The 24,504-nt window shown below is 39.2% G+C and overlaps 1 protein-coding gene across 3 annotated transcripts in view; it reads left to right on the top strand.

The window, feature by feature from the left end:
- LOC109059267 (Down syndrome cell adhesion molecule-like protein 1 homolog) overlaps positions 1–24,504 on the top strand; it is a 127,657-nt gene that overhangs the window by 90,249 nt on the left and 12,904 nt on the right. For 2 of the 3 annotated variants that reach the window (XM_042770976.1, XM_042770977.1), the window contains exons 8-22: positions 3,755–4,030; positions 5,239–5,520; positions 5,753–5,872; positions 5,969–6,145; positions 8,778–8,983; positions 9,940–10,021; positions 10,198–10,341; positions 10,675–10,842; positions 11,279–11,349; positions 11,660–11,900; positions 14,577–14,762; positions 16,125–16,280; positions 18,488–18,627; positions 22,488–22,641; positions 24,279–24,396. In XM_042770976.1, coding sequence (XP_042626910.1) covers positions 3,755–4,030; positions 5,239–5,520; positions 5,753–5,872; positions 5,969–6,145; positions 8,778–8,983; positions 9,940–10,021; positions 10,198–10,341; positions 10,675–10,842; positions 11,279–11,349; positions 11,660–11,900; positions 14,577–14,762; positions 16,125–16,280; positions 18,488–18,627; positions 22,488–22,641; positions 24,279–24,396 — 2,521 coding nt within the window. Of the gene's footprint in view, positions 1–3,754; positions 4,031–5,238; positions 5,521–5,752; positions 5,873–5,968; positions 6,146–8,777; positions 8,984–9,939; positions 10,022–10,197; positions 10,342–10,674; positions 10,843–11,278; positions 11,350–11,659; positions 11,901–14,576; positions 14,763–16,124; positions 16,281–18,487; positions 18,628–22,487; positions 22,642–24,278; positions 24,397–24,504 lie in introns of those variants that run through there. The other variant, XM_042770975.1, reaches the window with a different exon arrangement.

Genomic DNA, 24,504 nt, shown 5'->3' with positions numbered 1-24,504 from the left:
TTCTGCAAAAGGATTCCCGACCAAGTATTGAGTGCATAACTGAACATAATTATTTGAAGGTTGACTTTTTTTGTATTAAAACACTTTTTCTTTTATTGGTCGGATGAAATATGCTAATTTTTTGAGATAGGAATTTTGGGTTTTCATGAGCTGTATGCCAAAATCATCAGTAATAAAACAATAAAAGACCTGAAATATTTCAGTTGGTGTGCAATGAATCTAAAATATATATAAGTTTAATTTTTATCATTACATTATGGAAAATAATGAACTTTTTCACAATATGCTAATTTTTTGAGAAGGACCTGTATTTAACAAACACAGACACTTGTGAGCAATCAGGCCCCATTCTTCCTGTGAACAGCACAATAGCAGTGCTCAGTTCCTTTCTGGATCCTTATCTAAGTTCATACATTCATATATTATGTTTGAGAACAAAAGAAAAATAGAGAAATAGAAAGACAGCCAGAGAATAACTGTGAAGAAGAGAGAAGAGGGATACTGTGCGACAGTCTTCTTGAATAATACATCAGGGTTGACTTGTCAGAATGGTGACTTCAAAGTACAACGCACGCTGAGCTGAGAGAAAGGGAGAGAGAGCAACAGAAGAAGAGAGAGATACGAGGATGAGGAGTGGGCTGTTAGAGATGATGAGAATGTGTACATAAAATCTACATATGCCCCATCAACGATTTATAAACCGATCCACCCTCCATTTTGAGGCAAACAAAATGTCCTTCTACAGTATGTCTTCTCGTTCTTCTGGTTCCTCAGGGTTTTTTTTTTTTTTTTTTTTTTTACTCCTAAGCCACCTTGTCTCAATTCTTTCTGTTTCTTATTTCTTTCTGCATCTTCAGACACTGGCCATTCAAATCTTTAGTGTCCCACCATCCATTTGTTCGTATACCCCTCCATCCTCGTGTGTGATCTGAGAGCAGAGTCCTGAAGAAGTCAGCCTTCTCTTTTTCCCAAAACAAAGAAAACAAAACAAACACAAATCGGTCATTACTAACCTTTTCAAATTTGTCAGGGACTGGGCTTGCTAGCAGGAACCAGAAGCTGTTAGCTAATTTCAAAGGGCATTCACACTGACAGCGATTTGCAGCAAGAGCAAGTTGCAACCATATTTGGTGATTTGAGGTACTAGGGACCAAAATTTGTGACAAATCTGGGCAAATTTTATGCAAATGCACAGCGACTACCAGACAGTGGAGCTCGTGTTATCTGCTAAATAATTCTGCAGATAATTCTGCAGAATGCATCCTAGCAATCAAAACAAGCCTGAGGTTCAATTCAAATCAATGTCTATTTGTATAGTGCATTCCATGATGCATATTATTTCAAAGCATTTTCACATGAAATGCATGTCTCTACATTACAGTTAAGAGTAATTTGTTATCCGAGGTGGCTATGTCAAACAGTGTTGGGTATAGTTACTTTGGAAAGTAGTTAGTTAGGTTACAACGTTACCATCAATTAAAAGTAATCAGTTATGATACAGCGTTACCTATTCATAAAAGTAACGCGTTAGAGTACTCATGCGTTACCAAAAAATTAAAAGCCGTTTGCAGCGGCTCACACATGACAGACACAGCCCCCGGCCTTTTAAATGCACCTAGAAGTCGTGACTCCCGACAATGAATAACGTCAGTAATCCGACTAAATTAACACTGCAGGATAACAATAACAGGAAAGACAGTCAGCAATAGGCTATTCCACATGGCGTTTTATTTATTTATTATCACAGAACATATTATTAATCAAAATTCGCACCTACCCAGCCCGGGTAGCCTAGGCTACTGTATATTATGAGCACCACAAGATAACTCCTGATTTCCGAAGATAACTCGTTCCGTCCTCAGCAGGCTTTGCTACCAGAGTGCTAGATTGGTGTTTGGATGCGAGATGTTTTTTTTAAATTTGAGGGTAGAATTTTTGGCGGTCGTCAGAAGCTTTTCACCAACGCAGAGTGTGCATTTTACCGTTATGTTCTTTTCTTTTTCGTGGACAAATTGAAAATAATGTGCGTACTTCCATAAACCAAACACTGTCCTCTCTGCCATCTTGCCGGGAGTTCGGACACACACAGCCACACACACACACAGGGTCAGGCGCAGGGCACAGACGTATCACAGCCATTGACTTTACGATCACAAAGCTTCGGCTCCGCTGATACATCAGCAGGTGGCACAGTAGACCTAGGCCTACTGTCTGACAAAAAGAGGCTGCAGTCGGGATTTTCCTTTCCTTAAAATAACGGATTACTTTTTTTAAAAAATGACGAAGTTACTGATTACTTACGCACGAAACTAACGCGTTAAGTTACACATTTCAGGAAAAAAGTAATTAGAGTACTTTAACGCGTTGTAACGCGTTACCCACAACACTGATGTCAAAGTAAAGTCCATATGGCAGAAATGTACAGTTCTAGGGTAATACAAATCAGACAGTTAGTTAATGACATGTATTCAAGCAGAAACGATGAGCACAATTAAGGCAATGATTACATGTTGTGATCATAATTACAATGTAAGGAAAATTTGGGAGTTCTGTATATTTATTCCGAGTTGGCATTATCTGAGGTCCTCTTAAGGGGCCGTATTCAGACTGTGCAATCTCTAGTTATCTTGCGATGGGTATCCTGATGTAGAAGCAGAAAAGCAAATAAAGAAATAATTAGAGTGCCAATGTACAGATTGGAAATTTGGGGTGGTATGATCATATTTATTTGACCAGGTAAGAACTCTAACAGCTGCATGTTGGACTAACAGTAGCTTGTTTATTGAAGATGCAGGACAACCACCTAGTAATGCATTACAATGGTCCAGTTTAGAGGTCATGAATGCATGAACTAGTGTTTCTGCATCTGTTGCTGGTTTTAGCTAATCTCCTTGCCTATAGCTAATCTGGTGTTTAAAACTAAAATCTAAAAAGTACCCCAAAGCCACTAAAACAGTCCAGCATGATGACAAGCTATCCAGTTTTTTTTTTTTCTTCAGTAGGGCAGTACAGCAACTTGGTGTACTCCAACCATTAAATTTCTGTCAGTGTGAACACCACCTTACACTTCAGACTACTGGCCAGTTCTAATAAAAAGCAGAAAAAAACATTATAGCCTTTTTTTTTTTTGCAAAGCAATTCAGTAGCTGTTAGCATTTAGCATGCCACAGTTTCGCTAAAGTAACTCGAAGGCCTCTGCTCTCGCAGTCCTTTAAATGTGTGTTTTGGGATGTTGCTATGAAATGTGATGTTTTGTATTTGCACTCTGCCTGCACAAACACATTAGGTTAGTCTTTTATTGTTAAGATTACACCACACATAGCATTACCTACTATTAAAAGCATTACCTTGGCATGTTAAACTAACAGTAAAGAAACATACCTCATTCAGTTGCTGAAACTATATTAAGGCATGGTTTGTCTCGTGTGCCAAGCTATGATGAAGGATACAGTACAAGACACACTGAAACTGTAGATGCACACACCTATTACACCACATTCTCTGCTGTGTGAAGACCAAGAGCATTCTAACCCCCTCCTCCCCCTCCACCACTCGCTCTTCCCCTTTCTTGCTCCCACATCTCTCCCTTATTTACCCCAAATATCCATGCAAAACCTGGTCTCCCATCTCCCTCTCATTCTCAAATCCTTCTCTTTTACCCTTTTCTACCTGGCACATTCTCTCTTTTTTGTCTTCCTTTGTCTTCCTCTCTCTCTCTCTCTCTTTCTTTCTCTTTCTTTTCTCTTTCTTGCAGGTCCTCCCAGTATCCGGGCCATGCGGAATATCACAGCTGTGGCCGGTCGCAACACTTTCATTAACTGTCGTGTGATTGGCTACCCCTATTACTCCATCAAGTGGTTTAAAGACGGGACAACGCCATTGCCAGACAACCATCGTCAGGTGGTGTATGAGAATGGCACTCTGAAGTTGAGTGATGTGCAGAAGGGTACGGATGAGGGGGCATATCTGTGCAGCGTGCTTATCCAACCCCAGCTCTCCATTAGCCAGACTGTCTACGTCACAGTCAAAGGTTAGTGTTTACTGCTAATGGTTTTGGGGATGTGTATGGCCCCTTGAAAAAGTCACAAGCAGTCACAAGTCACAATAAACCTTATTCACAGGTTTTTATGCAAAAATAATTAAATAAATAAATAAACCTTTAAAAATGAATACTTTATATGTTTGTGTTAAGATTCCAACTCCTTCATACCAAGTCCTACAATTATCCATATAATTTATTATTATTCAGAGACTTAAAAACTTCACCATCATCTAGTGTAAATAGTTTATTTGCAGGAAATTGTGATAATTAAAATCTATAGGCTATATATTTAGTGTTGATTTGTCATTTTATATTTAGCATGTAATCCTTTAATATAATCATGAAATATGTTTTTATTTTTATTTTTATTTTTTTAAGAGAATGCAGGGTTGTAATTTTATTTTTTATTATGCATTGTTTACGCACAATGCTGATAAATATATAAAGCATGGTAGTTTATTGGGGCATAATGGGTGTGTTTTAGTAAATGGAGTTGCCTTCAAACGAGTGTATATTTAAGCTGGAGACCATTGGTGAAGGTTGAGGATGGTCTTGCCCCTCTGCTGGCACAAAGACCCTGAGAGAAAGCACACCACTAATAGCCTCTGATTAACAGGATTACAGGCCTTCTGCAGCATTACAACCATTCATCAATTATGCAGTGTACTTAGCTTGTGTATGAGTGTGGGGGTGTTATTTTCAGTATGTTAAATGTAAATGAAAAGGAGGTCACTCTAATGTTGGGTTTTGAATCTTCACTTCACTATGTGTGTCCATACAAGGGGCTACAGCTCCTGGTACAAAGACAGCGAGGTCTAGTGTGTGCATTTGCGTTAATGCGTTTGTGTATGTGTGTACCGGTACAACAGAACACTGACTCCAGTGTGAAGTCAGTATAGTGTGCTGCTTGTCTTGTCATGTCTCTGATTTAATTAGCTGAATTTTAACGAGCCCCAGATTAAATCCCCCAGATGTCTCCGATGGAGCCCCCCACCTCTGTTTCCATGGCAATGCCATTATTCCCCATGCCAGTTGGGCTCTAATTAGAGCAGCTATTATGGGCTGGAGGGGTGGGATGTGTGTGAGCGTGTACGTGCGTGTGCATTTTTGGAGGGTGACGGGGTCAGAATTACATTGCAGACCATGAAGCATTTGAATTTTGATACTGAAGATCTCCTGCTCTTTTCCTCCATCAGTTCCTCCCCTCATCCAGCCCTTTGACTTCCCTCCTACCTCCATCGGTAAGCTGATGTACATAGCTTGCGTGGTGTCCTCCGGAGACATGCCAATCCGGATCACCTGGAGGAAGGACGGGCAGGAGATTGTGTCAGGAACATCAGGAGTCACCATCGAAACCAAGGAGTTCATGAGCTCCCTTCAGATCTCTAAAGTTTCGTTGCAGCACAATGGAAACTACACCTGTATTGCAAGCAATGATGCAGCAACTGTCAGTTCAGAGAGACAACTCATAGTAACAGGTGAGCAAGAGAGTGAAGGTTATAAGGCAATATAGTGGGATGGGATGCTCAGCATGATTTCACCAATTAGGTCCATTTTCTGGAGCAGATTTGCTTAGCTTAGGTTTAAGGGATAGGGATGGAACTGTTTGTTTGACCTAATGTTGGCCTAGGACCAACAAAACATGTCCTTCTTGGCAAACCACTTTATTGGTATCTCCTCTCCTGACACTGTCTATGTTCCTCATTATAGTTCCCCCTGGTTTTCGGGTTCAGCCCAATAATCAAGATGGAATCTACGGCAAGTCAGAAGTTCTGAACTGCTCTGTGGAAGGGTATCCTCCTCCCAAAGTTGTCTGGAAGCATGCCAAAGGTAATATCGTTTGTCACTACTTGTCCGAATCAATTTCAAGTTTTCATGAGCAGATGATGAGCCACAACCAACAATGTCTTCATCTTGATTCTGAAGGTATAGGGAACCCCCAGCAATACCATCCAGTTCCACTGACGGGTCGCATCCAGATCTTGTCCAATGGATCTCTGCTGATCCGCCATGTTTTAGAGGAAGACCGGGGATACTACCTGTGTCAGGCCAGCAATGGAGTGGGGTCTGACATCAGCAAGAGCATGATGCTCACTGTTAAAAGTATGTCACATACTAATGTACATCTACACTCTTTAAAGGAACCCTAGGTATTAAACTTGCATGGCTTAATATAATGTAAATGATGTCTCTTACTGAAATATGTAGTAGAAATTCCATGAAAGATTTACGTTATTTATAAAATCCACATTGTTTTATATATATTATTTTGATGATGTCAAATGGGTACACTCAGTAAGCTATTGGAACTACCTGTTGCTATTTTTACCGCAACACAACTCAGAATACACAACATGGATACACATAATGACACTGGCTCTGTTCCAAACAAAAAAAAAATCACAAATACTGGATGAAATTTGAGTGTTTTAAATTGTTTAAATAATTGGAATTAGCAATAGTTTTTGAGAGTTTATATAGTAATACATTTGTAATTACCTTGATTCCTTCCAAAAATCTTGGATAAAAATTCTGAGATTTTCTCACTTGTGAAGGATGCTTACAGTACTGCTTTTGACCAAAACAATATTTCTTAGAAGACTACCTAATTTATGCATAGACATGTTCTTTAGGTAGACAAGTTTCAGGGCATAGCTGTTGGATACCAGAAATTTCATAATAGTTAAATCTCTCATTAAACCATGACACAAATAAAGCCATATTTTGGAATTCCAGTCACAGTAGGTTTGAGGATTTCTTGTATGCGATTTGACCTGCAGCCTTTGGGATGGTTTGTGATGGTGTGTGTTTGAGGTCTTTGTTTAAGAACAGTCCTCAGATGGACTTTCACGTCTCAGACTGATGCCTGCGGGTAGGGTTCGAGACGCTTGAGTGGACACACTCACACACAACACACCACCTCTACACACACACACGCAGGCACACATACACCTGCACCTGTCACACTTTGTCACTCAAACTAATGACCCAGCTTATGATATATCAGTCACACTGAGGTAAGAAATACAAGAAGCCTTTGACTTTTTTATATAGTAGCTAGAATTGCCAGAAGTTACTACTTGTGTGTTTATGGATGTGTGTGTAAGCAGCTCTCAATAAGAGTAAGAGTACCAGAACAACAGATTCAAGTGTGCCAGCTCATTTAGATTAATAGAACATTACAACGAATCTGTAAGGCCATCTCATGCCTGATCGTTAGATCGGACACACAATCTGTTCTGTCCAAATCCATATTATTGATCCTTCACATAATGTAGAGTGCAGAAATCCCCCATCCACGCAACACTGCCCTAGGCCTGAGTTAAAGTCCTGACCACATTTAAACAAACCTCATCCACAGGTGTATTCATTAACACTCAGCCATAACATTCTAGTTGGTTAAATATTATGGAGAAATATGCGAAGAAATGTCTTAAAAACAATAATAGTAATAATAATTTTTCATAAAGAGAGTTTTATTTAATTTAATTTAATTTTGTTTTGTTTTGTACCCAAATTTCTCATGGTAAAATGTGCATTGCAATATGTTGTACTCATTCCCATTACTTTAATGCACAAAAAAACTCATTATTATAATAAAAATTATTTTGTCAGGACACAATACTTAATATAATCTTGACTTTATTATTTATTTATTTATTTATTTATTTATTGTTTTACTCAAAACCCCCTCACTTCAAAAGGCGAACATTGCAAAAACTGTAATTTGAGGGACATTAAGGCAATTTCAAGCAAACTGAAAAACAGTGTACAAAATATCTGTGTGAAATTACAGAATGTATATTGAAAAAATATATATAATTGTCATCAATGGACATGAAACTGTAAATTAGAATGACCAATATAAGTAATTTAGTATGAAAACTACAACCATTCCATGTACTGAGAATGAGATTTTTTTTTTGCATTAGGCTACCGATAATTCATGTTAAAATTGGCTACAAAATTCTTCAGGCAAAATAGACTTTTTAGTAATTATTATTTTAAGCTGAAATGTAAATTTGATAAAAAAAGTAAATATTTCAAAAGTAATATAGGGTTCTTGACTATTAAATATTCACAGTGAAAAGGAAAAGAAATGCTCTTGTGTTTGTAACCTCAGGACAGTAATAGGTTGGGATTGCTAGGATAAATGTACTTAGGTTATGTGGTGTAATTCAACAAGAGATAGATAGAACATGGTTTTATATTTTCATGCAAAGCCTGTGGATATCAAGCGACTCTATGTTTATGGCATCTGATTTTTATTTGTATTTTTTTACAGTGGATCTGTCTCCTTTTCTCTCTCTCTCTGATTCAGTGTAGGTGTTATTGATTGAATCATTCCTCTGTTCTGCCTCTCTCAATTCTATCCGTTTCACTTGTCGGAAGGGAGGGAATGAATAAGTGATGAAAACAAAACAGCAAAACCCTCTTCAGATCGATATCATGTGTGTGTGTGTGTGTGAGCGCAAGAGAAATTATCAATGTGTGTGTGTGTGTGTGTGTGTGTGTGTGGCAGCGCTAGAGAAGAGTGGCTCAGGGGGAATGAGCAAGGGAGGGAGTGTGAAAAAGTGATTGAAGAGTTGAAGAGAGACATGTTAACTCTCACTGCCCTGTGTCACAAGAAAGCCAGGTGTTGGGTTGAAGTAACACTGACCTCTGCCTCCTTTTAATTTCATTTTTTCCTTCACATATATTTACCTCCTGTCCTAATATACCATTTTTTGTGCAGTTCCAGCTATGATCACATCCCACCCAAACACTACCATGGCCATAAAGGGGCAAAACAAGGAGCTAAACTGTACTGCCCGAGGTGAGTACCCCATCATCATTCGCTGGGAGCGAGGTGACACCGTTATTGACCCTGACCGCAACCCTCGGTACTCCATCACTACCAACCCCAACGAGAAAAGCGATGAAGTTATCTCCACACTGAAGGTGAGACACGTGCACACACATACAGTATGTGTAGTCAGTGAAGGTACAATAACTGTTGAAAACAGGCAGAAGCTTGCCTAAATGTTTCCAAACAGGTTTCCTAGTAGACCCTTTCACCTTTTTTCTTTTTCAACTTTTATTTTTGCTCTTGTGGTCTGTTTGTTTGTTTGTTTACTCATTCTAAAATTATTTTATATTCTGACCTGAGAAGTATATTCATTTATTGATTGATTGATTTTATATTCCAATCATATATATTATTTGTTTGTTTGTTTAAATAGCACTTTGAGCTGCATTTATTATTATTATTATTATTTAGACACATTATACTGGAACAAGAGAAGTATTTTAACCTTGAAATATACCCTTCAGCTTTAAAGTGGTCATCGGATTGCCATTTTCCAAAAGTTGATATGATTTTTCAGGGTCTTAATAGAAAGTCTGTAACAGACAGTCTGTGCTGACACGCTACTGTCAATCACACTATCGTGGGAGGGGCCTGTCTGTGTGACGTCACAAAAACAGGCATCTGAGATTGGCTCAATTTGAGAAAGGGATAAACATTTTAGTAGATAAATAAATAAATAAATAAATAAAACACTGTGGATTTTTATCATTATAGGGTGGTTGTGTACACACACTGCCAACACGTTTCAGTTCAAGCAACTTGTAAAAGTGCATGTAGCATCCGATGACCCCTTTAAATAAAAGATAACACTAGGTGAAAATTTCTAAACAAAGGTTAACAAGGATGAACTCATTTACATAATGAGTCCAATCACAACATATTAGGGAATAAAAACAGCCAATCATTTAGTATTCCTACCCTACTGCCAAACTATGTACCTTTGTCCAAGTAACACTTTTTCTTTGTACAACAATAAATGAAGTGTGCCTCAAAATGAGGAACAGAGAAAAACAAGTTCTTCTCCTGAACACGTTCTCTCTTTCTGCAGCTGAAGCCAGCGGAGCGAGGGGATTCCGTCTTTTTTTCCTGCCACGCCATCAACTCATACCGAGAGCCCAGAGCTCACACACATCACACTGCAACAAAACAAAAAAATCAACCAACAACAACACCACAACATACAACATAATACTCTTTATCTAGAGACATAAAATCAATAATTTACCTCCCGGCCCCAAGCCACCTCTTACTTTTCAGCCTCTCTCTCTGTCTTAATCTCCTCCATCTATTTGAAGTCTATTTCCACTTGTTTTGTTGGCAGAACCCCCTGACCCCCCAGAGCTGGAGGTTCGAGAGGTCAAAGATCGCAGTATGAACCTGAGGTGGACGCAGCGGTTCGACGGCAACAGCATCATCACCAGCTACGACATCGAGTACAAGAACAAATCTGGTGCGGCATTGCTTTGTTTCCATTTCAAGCTTGGATGAATTACATTGTGAGCATGCATTAAATATGTATTTGTATGTCAGAAGAATATGTAGCGAAATAAACTCAGACTACGAGAAGATGAATGGGATGTGAATGGATTTCTGCGGCATTGTGACTCGGGTGTATTGCCTTATTTTGCTGTTTGTACATCTGCGCTCGTCCTAGTTTTCAGTGCATCGCTATGATTTGACCTGTAAACAGTCCTCTTTGCATGCTAACAAACGTAATGTTCCAGAACAGCCTGGATGGAGGTGTGATGTAGTAATGTATCCTGTTATTTTGTCCTTGTCGTAGACCCGTGGGAGCTGAAACATGCCACCCGTAAGATCTCGCCCACCAACAACCAGGCCAACATAGTGGAGCTCCACCCGGCGTCCGTGTACAGCATTCGCATGTACTCCTACAACAAGATTGGACGCAGTCAAGCCAGCAAAGAGCTGACCATCAGCACAGAGGAAGCACGTACGTCTCCCACCCCTGATCTGATCCGATTTACTCACCCTCATGCAGTTCCAAACCGTAACCTACTTCTTTCCGTGAAACACAAGAGATGAATTTTTGAAGAATTTCCTGGCCACTCTTTTCCATAATGTCCACAGAAATATAAAAAAAAGCTCACTGGAAGGAAAGATTGTCTGTAAATTTCAGCCTGTTTCTCTCACTAAGCTATCACATGACTTTGAATTATTGGAATAAGGCACTTAAGTCTCATAGGACACTTTTATTATACTTTTATGGTGCTTTGTACCCTTTTTGAAGCTTAACAGTACCAGTACCCGGATATCATACAACATTTCTCCTATCGTGTTTCACAGAAAAAAAGAAAGTCAGGTTTGGAATGACTTTGAGGTGACAGAATTTTTTATTCTTGTGATATGACGTGATTCTCTTCTTACAGCTCCTGATGGGCCACCCATGGATGTGATTTTACAGCCAATGACCTCTCAGAGTATTCGCGTCACCTGGAAGGTATGTCTGCAACTCCTAAACTTGCCATTCTTTGGACTTTAGAGCCTAGGTCTTCAACCCTGCTCCTGGGGTCCTACTGTCCTGCAGAGTTTAGCTACAATCCTAATCAAACACACTAGAACCAGCTAATCAAGGTCTTCAGGATCACTTGAAAAATCACAGGCCAGATTTGTTGAAGCAGGTTGAAAAAAATAAAAAAATGCAGCAAAATGGGTTCACAGAAGCAGGGTTGAAGACCTAGGCTGTAGAGTTTTAAATTTACTTACTGTATATCACTTACTGTATATCATTTTCTTTTTACTCCACTTAGGCACCTAAAAAAGAGCTCCAGAACGGAGTGATCCGTGGCTACCAGATCGGTTATAGGGAGAATGGACCGGGCAGTAATGGACAGTACAGTATAGTGGAGATGAAAGCCACAGGTGATAGTGAGGTGTACACCCTGGATAACTTGAAGAAGTTTGCTCAGTACGGTGTGGTGGTCCAGGCATTCAACCGAGCAGGAACCGGACCTTCCAGCTCTGAGATCAATGCTACAACACTTGAAGATGGTAATGAGATCTATCTATCTACCTATCGATCCATCCATCCATCCATCCATCATGCTTTGGGGATTTCTCTTTTGTGTGATTGTGCAGAGTCGTGTGTATGGGCGAATCTGGCCCATGGCCCTCATCCACATGCGTGTCACTGTCATCGTGGCGACAGTGATATTGATGCTGTTAAGGATAATAGTAATAACAACAAGCATAGGAAAAATAATTATAATTAGCCTGTCTGCCGAGGCCCCTCTCCCTGATCCACTGCTTTTCCTCCCAGTCTAATTATGTGCAGCTGAGCGCATTGTCTCTCCCTCTCTCTTTTCATCTTTCCTCCAGATCCCTCTCTCCAGCTTTCAACTCCCCTCCTCTCTGCTCCCACTTCTCTCTCACTTCGCTCTCAAAACACCTTTCATTTATCTCTCCCTCCATCTCCCAACTTCCCCTTCCACCCCTCCGCCCACTTAAGTCTCGCTGTCTTTCTTCTCCATTCTTATTTTTGGAAAGCTCCTGGGTTCTTTTTGCGCCACTGTTGAGTTCTTCAGTCTTTTTTCCCCCCTTGATGACATTGTTTTTACCTCCATCAGTGCTGTTTTCTCAAGTTTTGGTTTTTCTTCCAAACCTAAAATCCTAAAAAAAAAAAAAAAAATAATAATAATAATAATAATAATAATAATAATAATAAAATAAAATAAAATAAATAAAAATCCATTTTAGGAAAGATGGTCTACTAGATTAAAACCAGGTCTACTTGCTGATGGTCCAGCCAATTGACAATGCAGACCACCTCTGACTAGCTAATAAAACTGGACCAATTAGAAACCATGTAAAACCATCTACCACTTTAAGGTGTTTTCATTTGCATCTTGTTTAAAAACTAATTCACACTGCTCTGACAGATATGGACCAATTCTGACAGTCACCAGATTACAGTATTTCACTTCTCAGAAATTGACTGTTCAGCTTAGTGAACAAGTGCGCCAGAAGAAAATTGGAAGTGATCAAACAACAAATTCAAGAGGGCACACACAGAAGACTGTTCCTATCTCTTCCTGTTTTCCTTTTTGAATGACAAATACAGACTAATGCTACATGCTGGTACAGAGAGTTATTTCCTCTGCAGGTGTAGAATGTACAGACTAGTTGGCCATTGCCTATAGTCTTTGCAGTATTCAAGCCCAACTTTTTGTCCCAGATGGAGGTGACGTGACGCAACACCACAGGTGGCTTTCGTCACTACCAGGTCTTTAATGTCGGTTTGATGTATCTGAGCATCACTGAAAAGTGGTCCAAAGATGGATGATTTTGTTTGCATCACAGGGATAACTTTGGAGTGATTCACTGAAAAGATCTGACTCAAAATAAATGATCTGTTCATGAATCAGACATGGCTACGTCTCTCATGAATGTGCCAAGACGACTCAGTGGATGTCAAGATTTTCTGTGCATAATGACTTGAATTTTGTCTGTTTGTTGTTACTGTACAGTAAGCATGTTGTATGACAGAAGATATATAGCGCACAAATTATATAGGTAACTTTCTAGACACTTTTATAGCCTTGACATTCACTTTCATTATATTGACAAAAGCAGGCAGGATATCCTTCAAATTATTTTTCATATATATATATATATGTGTGTGTGTGTGTGTGTGTGTGTGTGTGTGTGTGTGTGTGTGTGTGTGTGTGTGATTGAACTATGATTTACTTTCTTCCATATACATATACATATATATATATATATATATATATATATATATATATATATATATATATATATATATATATATATGCCATCTATATATATATGGAAGAAAGAAAATCATACTTATTTGAAATGACATGAGGGTGAATAGGTAGTTTTTGCCTAGGAGGAAGGCAAGATGCCAATACACCCATAAGATACAGTACCAATATACCTGTTATAAGTGTCAGATCCAGAGAGTGAGTGAGAGCCTGGGTTTTGCGGGCAGGGTTGAAGAGTTATTACGAGTTGTGCTTGTGAACACTCTGTCAAGCCGTTCTATTCTAAATGGCAGTTTTAGTGTGGTCCACCAGGGCCAGAAAGAGTCGGACCCTAAGGCCTCTTCAAACAAATACCATGATTTCTCCTCTGCTCTCACTCCCTCCCTCCTCACACCATCTCCTTTACTCACTCCTTCTCTTCCTGCGCCAGCTGCAGCTGCTCCCTCATAGAGCCAAGCCAACTTTATCCCTCCTCTATACCTCCTTTCATCCTGTCGTCCGCACATGCTTTTTCCCTCCCAGCAAGTCATACAGACACGCTCTGTGTCCCCTCAATAGTGCCATTATTTATTCAGGGACACTATTTGGCACATCACAACCACCACATTTGCGGTATATCCGGAAAAAAAAAATCAAACACATTTAGTAGGTGAAACAGCTCAAAATCGAGATAACAGTAACATTTCACTTCTCCTCAGCTTTGGGACATGATTGTTCCGTCCATTTCGAGTGTAGTTACAAGGTTGTTGATGCTCTTGGGCCATACCAAGTGCTCCCATTTCAGTATATTACTGTCATTGTACTATATCACTGTAATTGTGCTCTTTCACTGCAATTTTTGTTTCCACTTCACCTATTGTATCTTGTTTCCATTGGTGCCTGAATTATTTTTGCTGCCGCTTCCTATGCTTTTATGTGACCGTCTCTCATTTTTCACTCGCAGTTCCCAGCCAGCCACCCCAGAATGTACGGGCCATCACGGTGACATCAGATGAGGCAGTGATCACGTGGTCCGAGCCCCCACGGATGACCCTAAACGGGGTTCTGAAGGGCTACCGTGTGGTGTTCTGGTCCCTCTACCCCGATGGAGGTGGGTGCTGTGGGGGCCAGACACTGGGGCTCAATCAGAGTAATTATAAACTATTACTGTTACTTCCTCTCTAGCCACAGTCCATGTAGAGCGCCCCCTACTGCCCACCCTTGTGTCTGTATCCCGGCCAGTCCAAACCACAGATGGTGTACATTTGTGGGTGGACAAGTGTATGTGTGTGTTTTGTTGTCTTGTTATATCTAAAATTACTAAAATGTGGATTAAAAATCGGCGAAAGTGTCTTCAGTGTCACATGATCCTTCAGAAATCATTCCAATTTGGTGATCAAGAAACATTTCTTCTTATTATCGATGTTGAACACAGTTATGTTGCTTAAAGGGATTGTTTCAAAAATGAAAATTCTGTCACTATGTACTCACCCTTGTGTTGTTCCAAGCCTGTATGAATTTCTTTCTTCTGTTGAACACAAAAGATGACATTTGTAGAATGCTGGTCACCTCTGCTAGTAGCCATTGGCTACTGCAACTGTTTGGTTACCGATATTCTTCAAAATATCATCTTTTGTGTTCAACAGAAGAAACTCATACAGGTTTGGAACAATGTTAGGATGAGTAAATGATGATAAAATTAAATATTTTAATGCCACTTTAGATCAATTTAACGTGTCATTACAGAATAAAATTTTACTGAATAAAAAAAAAAAATCTTTAAAACTGCAAACTTGACTGTAAACTTTTGGTAGCATACTTTAACCAACTTGTTTGAACAGTAAAAATAGTTCATAAATGGGCTGAATAATGTCAAGTAATGCTAAGGCAAGGGTATATAATTTATACCAAACAGAACTGAGATAAAAATTCTCTCTCTCTCTATATATATATATATATATATATATATATATATATATATATATATATATATATATATATATATATATATATATATATATATATATATGGGTCCTTTTGTGTTTATTTGTCTATGTCACTTACAAAAAAGCACTTTGGTTGTACCTTGGTACAGTAACGATATAAGATGGCAATACTATGAATGTATACCTTTAACTAAGCCATATTCAGTAGGACTCAAGGTTCTTCAAAAATAGCATGCTGTTACCATGGTGTATGTCCAAATATAAATGGTATTTTAACATCTTTAAAGAGCCATGGGAAAACTTTTTACTTTTTGTTTGTTTTGCATTTGGACATAAATATCATTGTCTGCTAAATATAGCTATAGCAGTGACAAGCAACCCTTTGTCCAGCAAAATAGACTATTTTAGTCACCCTCGGAATAATACCATGGTATTTTTTTGTAAGTGGAATGTGTAAACATGGTTCTCCTGTGTTCCCTTGTGTGAAGTGTTCAAATGATGTGCTGTTATTAGTGAGTAAATGAAAATGCAGAAAAAGGAGTCATTTAGTTTTTTTCACGTCTCAGAATGGGGAGAGATGCAGAACATCACTACCACTCGTGAGCAGGTGGAGCTGAAGGGTCTGGAGAAGTTCACAAACTACAGCGTACAGGTCCTGGCCTACACACAGGCAGGAGATGGCGTCCGCAGCAACGTACTCTACATACAGACCCGAGAAGACCGTAAGTTTCCACACCACACAATTACACATGAGCACTGAACATACCTCAACATATCTGCAGAAACCTAATGTCTTGTTGTCTATTCCATTAGACAGTTAAGGCATCATGGAACCTCATCTGTGACTCCTAACATTAAACGCACAAGAAACTTGACTTGACATTAGCTTGTTGCTAAGCTAAAAGCTTTGTTCTCTAATAAGCATAAACATACACAGCATCCCAACATATTTGGTAAAATAGTACATTTTAATTACATTAAACTATTTTATTGCTAATTTTGAGTTTGATATATTGTCCATTAACATTTAAAAGTTTGGTGTTTTTGACATAAGTGTATTATGCTCATCAAGGCTGCATATATTTGATCAAAAATACAGTAAAACAGTAATGTTGGAGAATATTATAGAATATAATACGAGGGATCTTTAAAGACAAATTAATGTTACTTCTTACTATTGAGCATATTATGATCACTTAATATGCTCCCTAAATAGCCAGCTCACTAGTTTTTGGACCACAAAAATAAAAGAATAGTATACAGTCTTTTATCTGCAACCGATAAATGTGACCATCCAATGAGCTTTCAACCCAGCCACTGGAGAACACGTTTTTAAACACACAGCCACATTATGTGCAAGCCACTTCCCCTTTACCCCTGCTCTATTCAAGCTCAAGGGTGTGTATATGAGGTCTGGGTGGGGGGGAGGCTGTCGGGTAGAAAATCTTGCCACAAAACCACATTAGCTGGAGGCAAGTGCTGCATGGTCCATGTCTAGATGATGCTGGATTGCTTGATTGTTGGATGCGGTCGCCGTGGCGACATTTAGGCTCTGATACAGCATTAGCACACTTAATGAGAATTAAGACGCTGAAGGAGGGGGGGGGTCTGTAAAGTGGATATGTGCCTCAAAGCAGATCCTCCATCCAACACAAGGAGAAGGATTTATTCTTTGTGGATTAGCTGACATTAATTTTGTGCTTACACTGGTTGGGAATAGGATTATGGAGATATCTGTCTCTCCTCTTTTCCCTGTTGGGGTTCACATGGCTTCAGGGAAATAAGGGCTGTCTTAGTGTTGTAGAATGGGAGTGATGCATTTTCATTTAATTGAATGTAATATATGATACAAGTTTATAGGCGTGTGTGGTGTCAGTATGTCAAGGAACTACGAAATTTTTGGTCCATGGTATTGGTCCATTTTGCCTCTGCTCATAGCAAGGAATTATGCTGTTACATCATCATTGATACAACAAAGTATCAAAACAGTATGTGTCACCACATTTTGAGACCTGAACCCCCTCATGGATTAACCTGTTAGACTAAACCCTAGTAATGATGATGATTTTTTTTTTCCAAGTCCTGTTTAAATCTTCCTGTCTTTTTGAATATAATAGACACACTAAAAGTGAGACGGTTATTTCTAAGATGACAGAAGTGTGATGGAGGGGGTGGGGGGGGGTTAATGGATTTGGGGCCAATCCTTAAAAAAAAAAAAAAAAACAAGTTTTAAGGCCTGTTCACACCAGTATGAATGATCGGTCCAAAAATATAGCTGTTTTTGAATGCGATTTGTCTATTCAGACAAATGTAAAGAAATGGCATGGGATTAAAACGTAAAATTCACTCTCTCACAGTAGGTGGCGCTTATTTGTATTTGTTATGATGTTTATCAAATAACGCCAAATACAAGAGTACAGAGATAAGAGAGCCAGTTCTGCATTCAACTGTTCACTATTGCTAAACAAATTTGTCTGTTCATAAGTGTCACCACTTTTCTGTAACAGCAGTGGCTCTGGGCATATGACCAAAAGCTCAAAACGTAGTGGTTGGCAAATTTTCTTTGCAGTGGAATGAAAAGAGAACACCCCTCCATAAAAAAAAAAAAAAAAAAATGTGGTTGCATTGATATCATGCAAATGTTTGAGTTGGTCTGAACACACATCATTCAAATAAAACTCTTTACCTCATTTCATGCGCGCTATATGTAAACCTCTGCATACATGTAAAACCTGAAGTATACTTTCACAGTATACTAAATAGGCAAAAAGACAGCCTGGCATTGTTTGTCTTCTTTCTAAGTCCAGAAAAGCTCCATAAAATGTGGAATATTTTACAAACAAACCTTTTGGTTACTGGGAGGTGGTATATCCCACAATGCCCCTGTCATACATTAATCTAGTGTTCTGTCTTTCTTTTTCTCTTTCAGACCCCGGCCCTCCAGCTGGCATCAAAGCAGTGCCATCCTCTGCCTCCAGTGTGGTGGTATCCTGGCTTCCCCCCATCAAGCCCAATGGTATCATCCGAAAATATACAATTTACTGTTCCAGCCCTGGATCGGGCCAACCGGTGAGTCATTAAAGGGGGAAACTTGTTTTTAACATTGATTTTGGTGGTGGTGTGGCTTGCTTTAATGTTTTTGTTCAAAAATGAAGGCACACTTGTGTTTATTGAAACAGACAAGTGTGAATATTTGTGTGTTTTTTACACTTATGTGATTTATTTCATATGGGTGTGGGAACAGTGTGTGTGGATTTTAGTTTCTATCGGTTTTCTTTTGATTTTAAGTATAAATCAGTGTTTATTTCTTATTGTCTATTTGCGTCTGGATTGGTGGCGAGTGTATTTTTAATCTCTGTATGTGTGAGGTTGTGCTGCAGTATCAGCAGGATGTGTGTGTGCGCGTGTGTGTAAATTAGAGGCTCATACTGCAGTGTGTGCATGCAAGCTCACCCTCCCGTCTCATTTGCATATCTGCGTCTCATCACGTTGCCTAGACAACCTCATCTGTTCATCAGGGAGGGCAGGAAACAAGCTGACAGCACACACACACACACACACATACACATCTCACAGGCTCAATCACATTTATAACCACCTCCTCAACAAACACACACACACACACAATTTGTGTACTCTCACACTGAATTAATGTACCTGTCCAGATGTACACATGCTCACTCTCTTCCTTTCTTTTGCTCATTCACAAATCACTCCTCTCTCTCTCTCTCTCTCTCTCGCTCTCTTTCACTCGCGCTCTCTCTCTCTCCAACCTCTCGTAGAGCACGGGGTGATTACTATGTAAATGAGTGTGAGAGGAGAAGGGGGGAGGAGGAAGGGGGGTCAGACTCAGCGTGCGGGGAGTACTTTTGTTCCTCTTTTCATTATCTCCCTCTATCGCTCCCCGGATCACCGCTATCTCCACACTGGAGGAATATTTTAATATCCGTTACAACACTCCACCCCTCCCGTCTGCACCTCCTGTACCTGATTCATGCTGAGAGAGAGAGAGAGGGGGAGAGAGAGAGGGAGGATTAAAAAGATTAATCGAAATTAACTAGGGAGAGAAGGCGCAGAAGCCTAGTGAGCTGCCTACCTAGACAGCATCTTTAGGTGTCACAGACACACTCCCATCACTGCCTTCTTAGGAAACTTTTTGATGCCCCGCAAATATGTTTTGTTTCTCTTGTAAGGGACCCTCTTCTTAAAATATGAAAGCAGCTAAATATACAAGACCCATTTGTCCTAGTTTGTACTGTGAAAAAATGTAGGGTTATGTAAATTGTATTTGTTTTATTAGTAGTAGTAGTAGTGGTGGTGCCAATGCTAATGCTACTTCTAATACCTACAGTGTTGGGGAAAGATACTTTCAAAAGTAGTGCATTACAATATTGCATTACTCCCTTAAAAAAATAACTAATTGCATTACATAATTACTTTAATGGAAAGAAATGCGTTACATTTTCTCATCTGGACTGGGCTTGGTTGCTTGTTTTTAATAAAAATGTATGGTTGAATTGGATCAACGCAGGTAATCAGCAAAGATATTGGTTAATAAAATATTTAAAGGATAGTTGTGTTATATTTAATTATTGCTTTAATTATCGGTTTGTGTCATTCTGGATTACCATTTGACTGTTTTAATTAATTTTGATAAAATAGTGAATCTGTTTTTGTGGAAGTGAGATGAGTAAATGCATGATCACATTTAGTCTAGAACTTGAAAAAACTAAACTGATAATGTAACTTTCCTTACTTGTAATGTTTACTTTTCGACCTACTGTTTTATGAATTCTTTGAATTCGGACATACCACTCGCCTACTATGTAGTATGGAAGTAGGCATATTCGGATGCAGGGAAAGAGTTATTCCAAGGTCTAATTATACCTGAGGAACTTAAAAAAGTAGTGTAGCATCTACTTCTACTATCATCTACATTGACTATGTTTATTTATTTAATTGCTTTAATACTGGTGTATCTTAATTCAAATCCATTGTGAAATTAAATGTAAAGCGTTCCAAATCAATGACTTATAAGGTTCCATTTCAGTTATAATGCTCCGTCAGAAGACAGCTGCTTCTGTAGGTAGTACACAGCAAGGCAGCTCACTAGGTTTTGGTTCAAAGCTAGAAAGAGAAAGGTACTTCTGATTATAAACAGAACATGAAAATATATGTATCCAAAATCCATTAGCCTCAAACCATCATAAGAATCACCTCATCATGACTTGTGTGTGTGTGAGGCAGCATTCAGTGCGATCGGGGGGAATGACACAGTGTGTGTTTGCATGTCTGCGGGCAGCAGCCGTTCACTGTGATGAGCATGCGTTTGGACAGCAGACACACGGCTCTCTTAAACACACTACAATTATAGACAGCTCGAAGCACAGCCTAACGTCACTTTATTTCTGTGTGTGTACAGTGTACGTTTTAATGTTTTTGTTGTGCATTACAATGAAAGGTGAATATAATAGAAGTACTTATTATGGGGTGCGTGTGCGTGTGTGTGTGTGTGTGTGTGTGTGTGTGTGTGTGTGTGTGTGTGTGTGTGTGTGTCACGCATGCTGAGGTGAGCAGCAGATATCTCTCATTAGTCGGCCTCTATTGTTAGTGTTATCTGAGGCTGACTGATCTAGTGTGTCTAGGGGTATTGTCTTTTTACCCTCTCATCTACTTGTGTAAGGCCCCCTGGGTCTCTCTCTCTCTCTTGCTCTCTCTCTCTCACACACACACACACACACACATATAGACACAAACGCACACACAGACAAATAGTTCAGCCTTTTTCACTCACATAAAGAAAAGCAGCAGAAATCTCTTAGGCTGTTATTTAGCAAACGCTATTAAATCAAGGGTAAAGGAAAGAATTGTGTTTGAATAATCATTTTCTCCAGGTGCCACCACACCATGAGTTACACATTCGTCTTCACCTTTAAAGAGTCCAGTATAAATCCCACATGAAAACAAGTCATCATCTTTCATTTTTAGCTTTAAAAAGCATTTTTATAAGAGCTGGAGCCTAAAGCAAGGCCAAAACATTATTCGTGCAAGTGTTAATACTTTTATTGGGATTTGCAGTTCCATTAAAACATTCATTATTGTGATGGTAACAAAGTTCAGTACCCAGCTGTCATAAAATGTGTTACTTTTAAACTGGATCTGTTATTAAGTTGCACAATTTTTTGAGGGGAAAAAAGATTCATTGTCAATAATGTATTCGTGTATGAAGTAGAACTCACAGAAAAGTCCCTTTTAAACCAAGCAACTTTCTGCATGTCACATTTACCATTGTTTAGCAAATTTTCACAGGCAAAATCAAGTCATTTTGATGGGAATAAATGGGATCAGGAACTTCATGTGAGGGTGTAAGATTTATTCACACAGATTCTGCAATGGTTTCAAACTGGTCATGTTAATTCACTGCACTCACAATCCGTGTGGGCAACTTTTTAACCCTCATGTGAAACTCCCGATCACAGATCCGTATTGAAATTACAGGATTTTACCACCAATATCCTAGGACAATGGTAGATGTAGCCACACCTTTATTCAGGCAGCTAGCTATAAACTTAATTTCTGTCTCACTACCATGACCAAATGGGAAAAAAGAAACTGTTTTCAAATGGGTTTCCTGAATAGAATATTAGAGTCTTGCTTACATTTTTATATTTCTACGAGCTAAAAGAGAAAACTGACTCTCCAAGCAGACAATTTATGCTAATACCCACTATAACAGCCCTTGTGGCAGTGCTGAGAATATATGGCGTACTAGTCTTTCATTATGATTTTAATTTGGACACATTTAGAATTGCAACAATGCATTACAAATCGAGCTTACATAGCTAGAAACATATGTGTCCAAGCATTTGTTGTCTTTATCAGCTGTATAGGCACATTTGTAACTTTATGTGTTTCTGCAATGATCCCAGGCACCCAGTGAATACGAAGCCAACCCTGAGCTGCTGATATACAGAATTACCCACCTGACCCGGGGTCAGCAGTATCTGATCTGGGCAGCCGCCGTTACTACTGCTGGTCGAGGAAACATTAGCGAGAAGGTGACTGTGGAGCCTGCTGGGAAAGGTGAGTCCACCTACAGTTTAATGGGATAATAAGTATAGCTAAATGCCCCTTTTCATGAATGATGGTGTCATATATCGACAATCAGCTCTGTACCTAAACATATGCACTAATCTTAAAACAGACTGTTTAACAGTTTTCACACAGAAATTGATTTGAGGTTTCCTGTCTGTAATTTAGCTTTATTCACTTAGCAATCATGTAAAAATTGTGCAATTGCCTGAGAAGGCAGATGACCTGTGTGAGAACTGGGCGTTGATTTTCTCCTGATGGATAGAGGTAAAGCCTGTCATTTGTTATGTGGAGAGGAGTAAAAGCAACTAAATGAGAAAGAGATGGCAGACAATGACCCAGCCAATATGCCAGACAATGAAGGGGGCAGTTCAATCAATATTTCTTGGGTCAGAAAACCAGGGAGAGAATCTATGAATGTGTGTGTGTTCTTATTTAATAGCTAATTCACAGCTAGTTTAAAGAGCAAGAGTCCTTTGTTGGCTGATTATTTCATGTATGTATGATTTCCAATGTGGTCAAAAAAAAAATGTAGAAATATACTTTTAATGGGCCGGTTCACACAGAATGTGTTTTTGTATTTAAAAATGTGTGGAGCAGTGCAGTGGAAAGGGGGAACAAAGTCGAAAGAGGCGTTTTTTTAAAGTTTAACTTGAGTATCATGATTTTAGAATGCGTGAGACTCTGCAAAAGAGTTGAGCGCAATGGTCAAATATGTCCGTCTAAGTTGGCACTGATAGCTTTGTGGGCAGTGTGCCGACATATAGTGCCGTTGCGCTATATGCACCCTGACTTGAGACCTCTCTCGCTCCCACTTCACTTCCTGTCTATATACTGTCCTATTACAATTTAGGGAAAAAATACCAAAAATAAGGCCCAATCCCAATTCTATTTTATACCCTTTTCCCTGAAACAGAGTGTCAAGGGGTAAGGCTGAAAATATTCCTCTAAGAAATGGGACACCACTACTACATCATTACACGTCATCATACATTGTCGCTAGTTTCTACGTCAAAGAAAATGCGGCGATGTTTATCACAAACTTCCACGTATTCATGGACATAAAAACAATGCACTGATCAGACATGCGTTAAACGATAAGTTACCTGCCACCAGACTAGTATTTACGCTGTCAAATCAGTGGGTATCAGTAAAATATGTTGTGGAACTATTGTGTATTAATAACATTAGCAAACATTTCTTCGAAGAACATAACCAAACATATGATCACAAGATTGAATGCAACATAAAACAAATTATTTTTTGTTATTAAAATCCTTATATATATATATGCCAAAAAATACTTATATGTATGGGTCTCTTTACTTGCTCGGGCAGCCATATTGCCGTATGCGGGGAAATTTATCATACCCTTTCGTTTGAAGTGAGGTCCTGAAAAATCTTCATTTGAAAGGCTATCTGGCCCTTCCCCGTACCCGTACCCCTACCCCTCCAGCCAAAAGAGAATTGAGACACCTCTACCCCTTCACATGAATGCGCGAAAGATTGGGAAAGTGAAGGGGTAAGGGGTAGAATTGGGATTGGGCCTAAGTCTAAAAATAAATAAATAAGATTTCCGTCTAGTACACCAGTATATTAATATATGACTCTTTGTTTGTGCTACTCAGCTCCTGCTAAAATCCTGTCTTTTGGAGGAACGGTGACCACTCCATGGATGAAGGAAGTCCGGCTGCCGTGCAGCTCAGTAGGAGAGCCAACACCCACCATCAAATGGACCAAAGACAGGTCTAGAATCAGTTTTCGTCACTTTCCTGAGAACACTGTGTTTTTCCAATGAGTCTTTGAAATATAGACACTTACAGGTTTAGGTTTACAAACCCAAATACCTCCTTT

The sequence above is a fragment of the Cyprinus carpio genome, chromosome A15, assembly GCF_018340385.1.
Source record: "Cyprinus carpio isolate SPL01 chromosome A15, ASM1834038v1, whole genome shotgun sequence".
In the NCBI taxonomy this organism is placed as follows: domain Eukaryota; kingdom Metazoa; phylum Chordata; class Actinopteri; order Cypriniformes; family Cyprinidae; genus Cyprinus; species Cyprinus carpio.
Note: the sequence above shows the minus strand (reverse complement) of the source record. Positions and strands in the feature narration are given on the sequence as shown.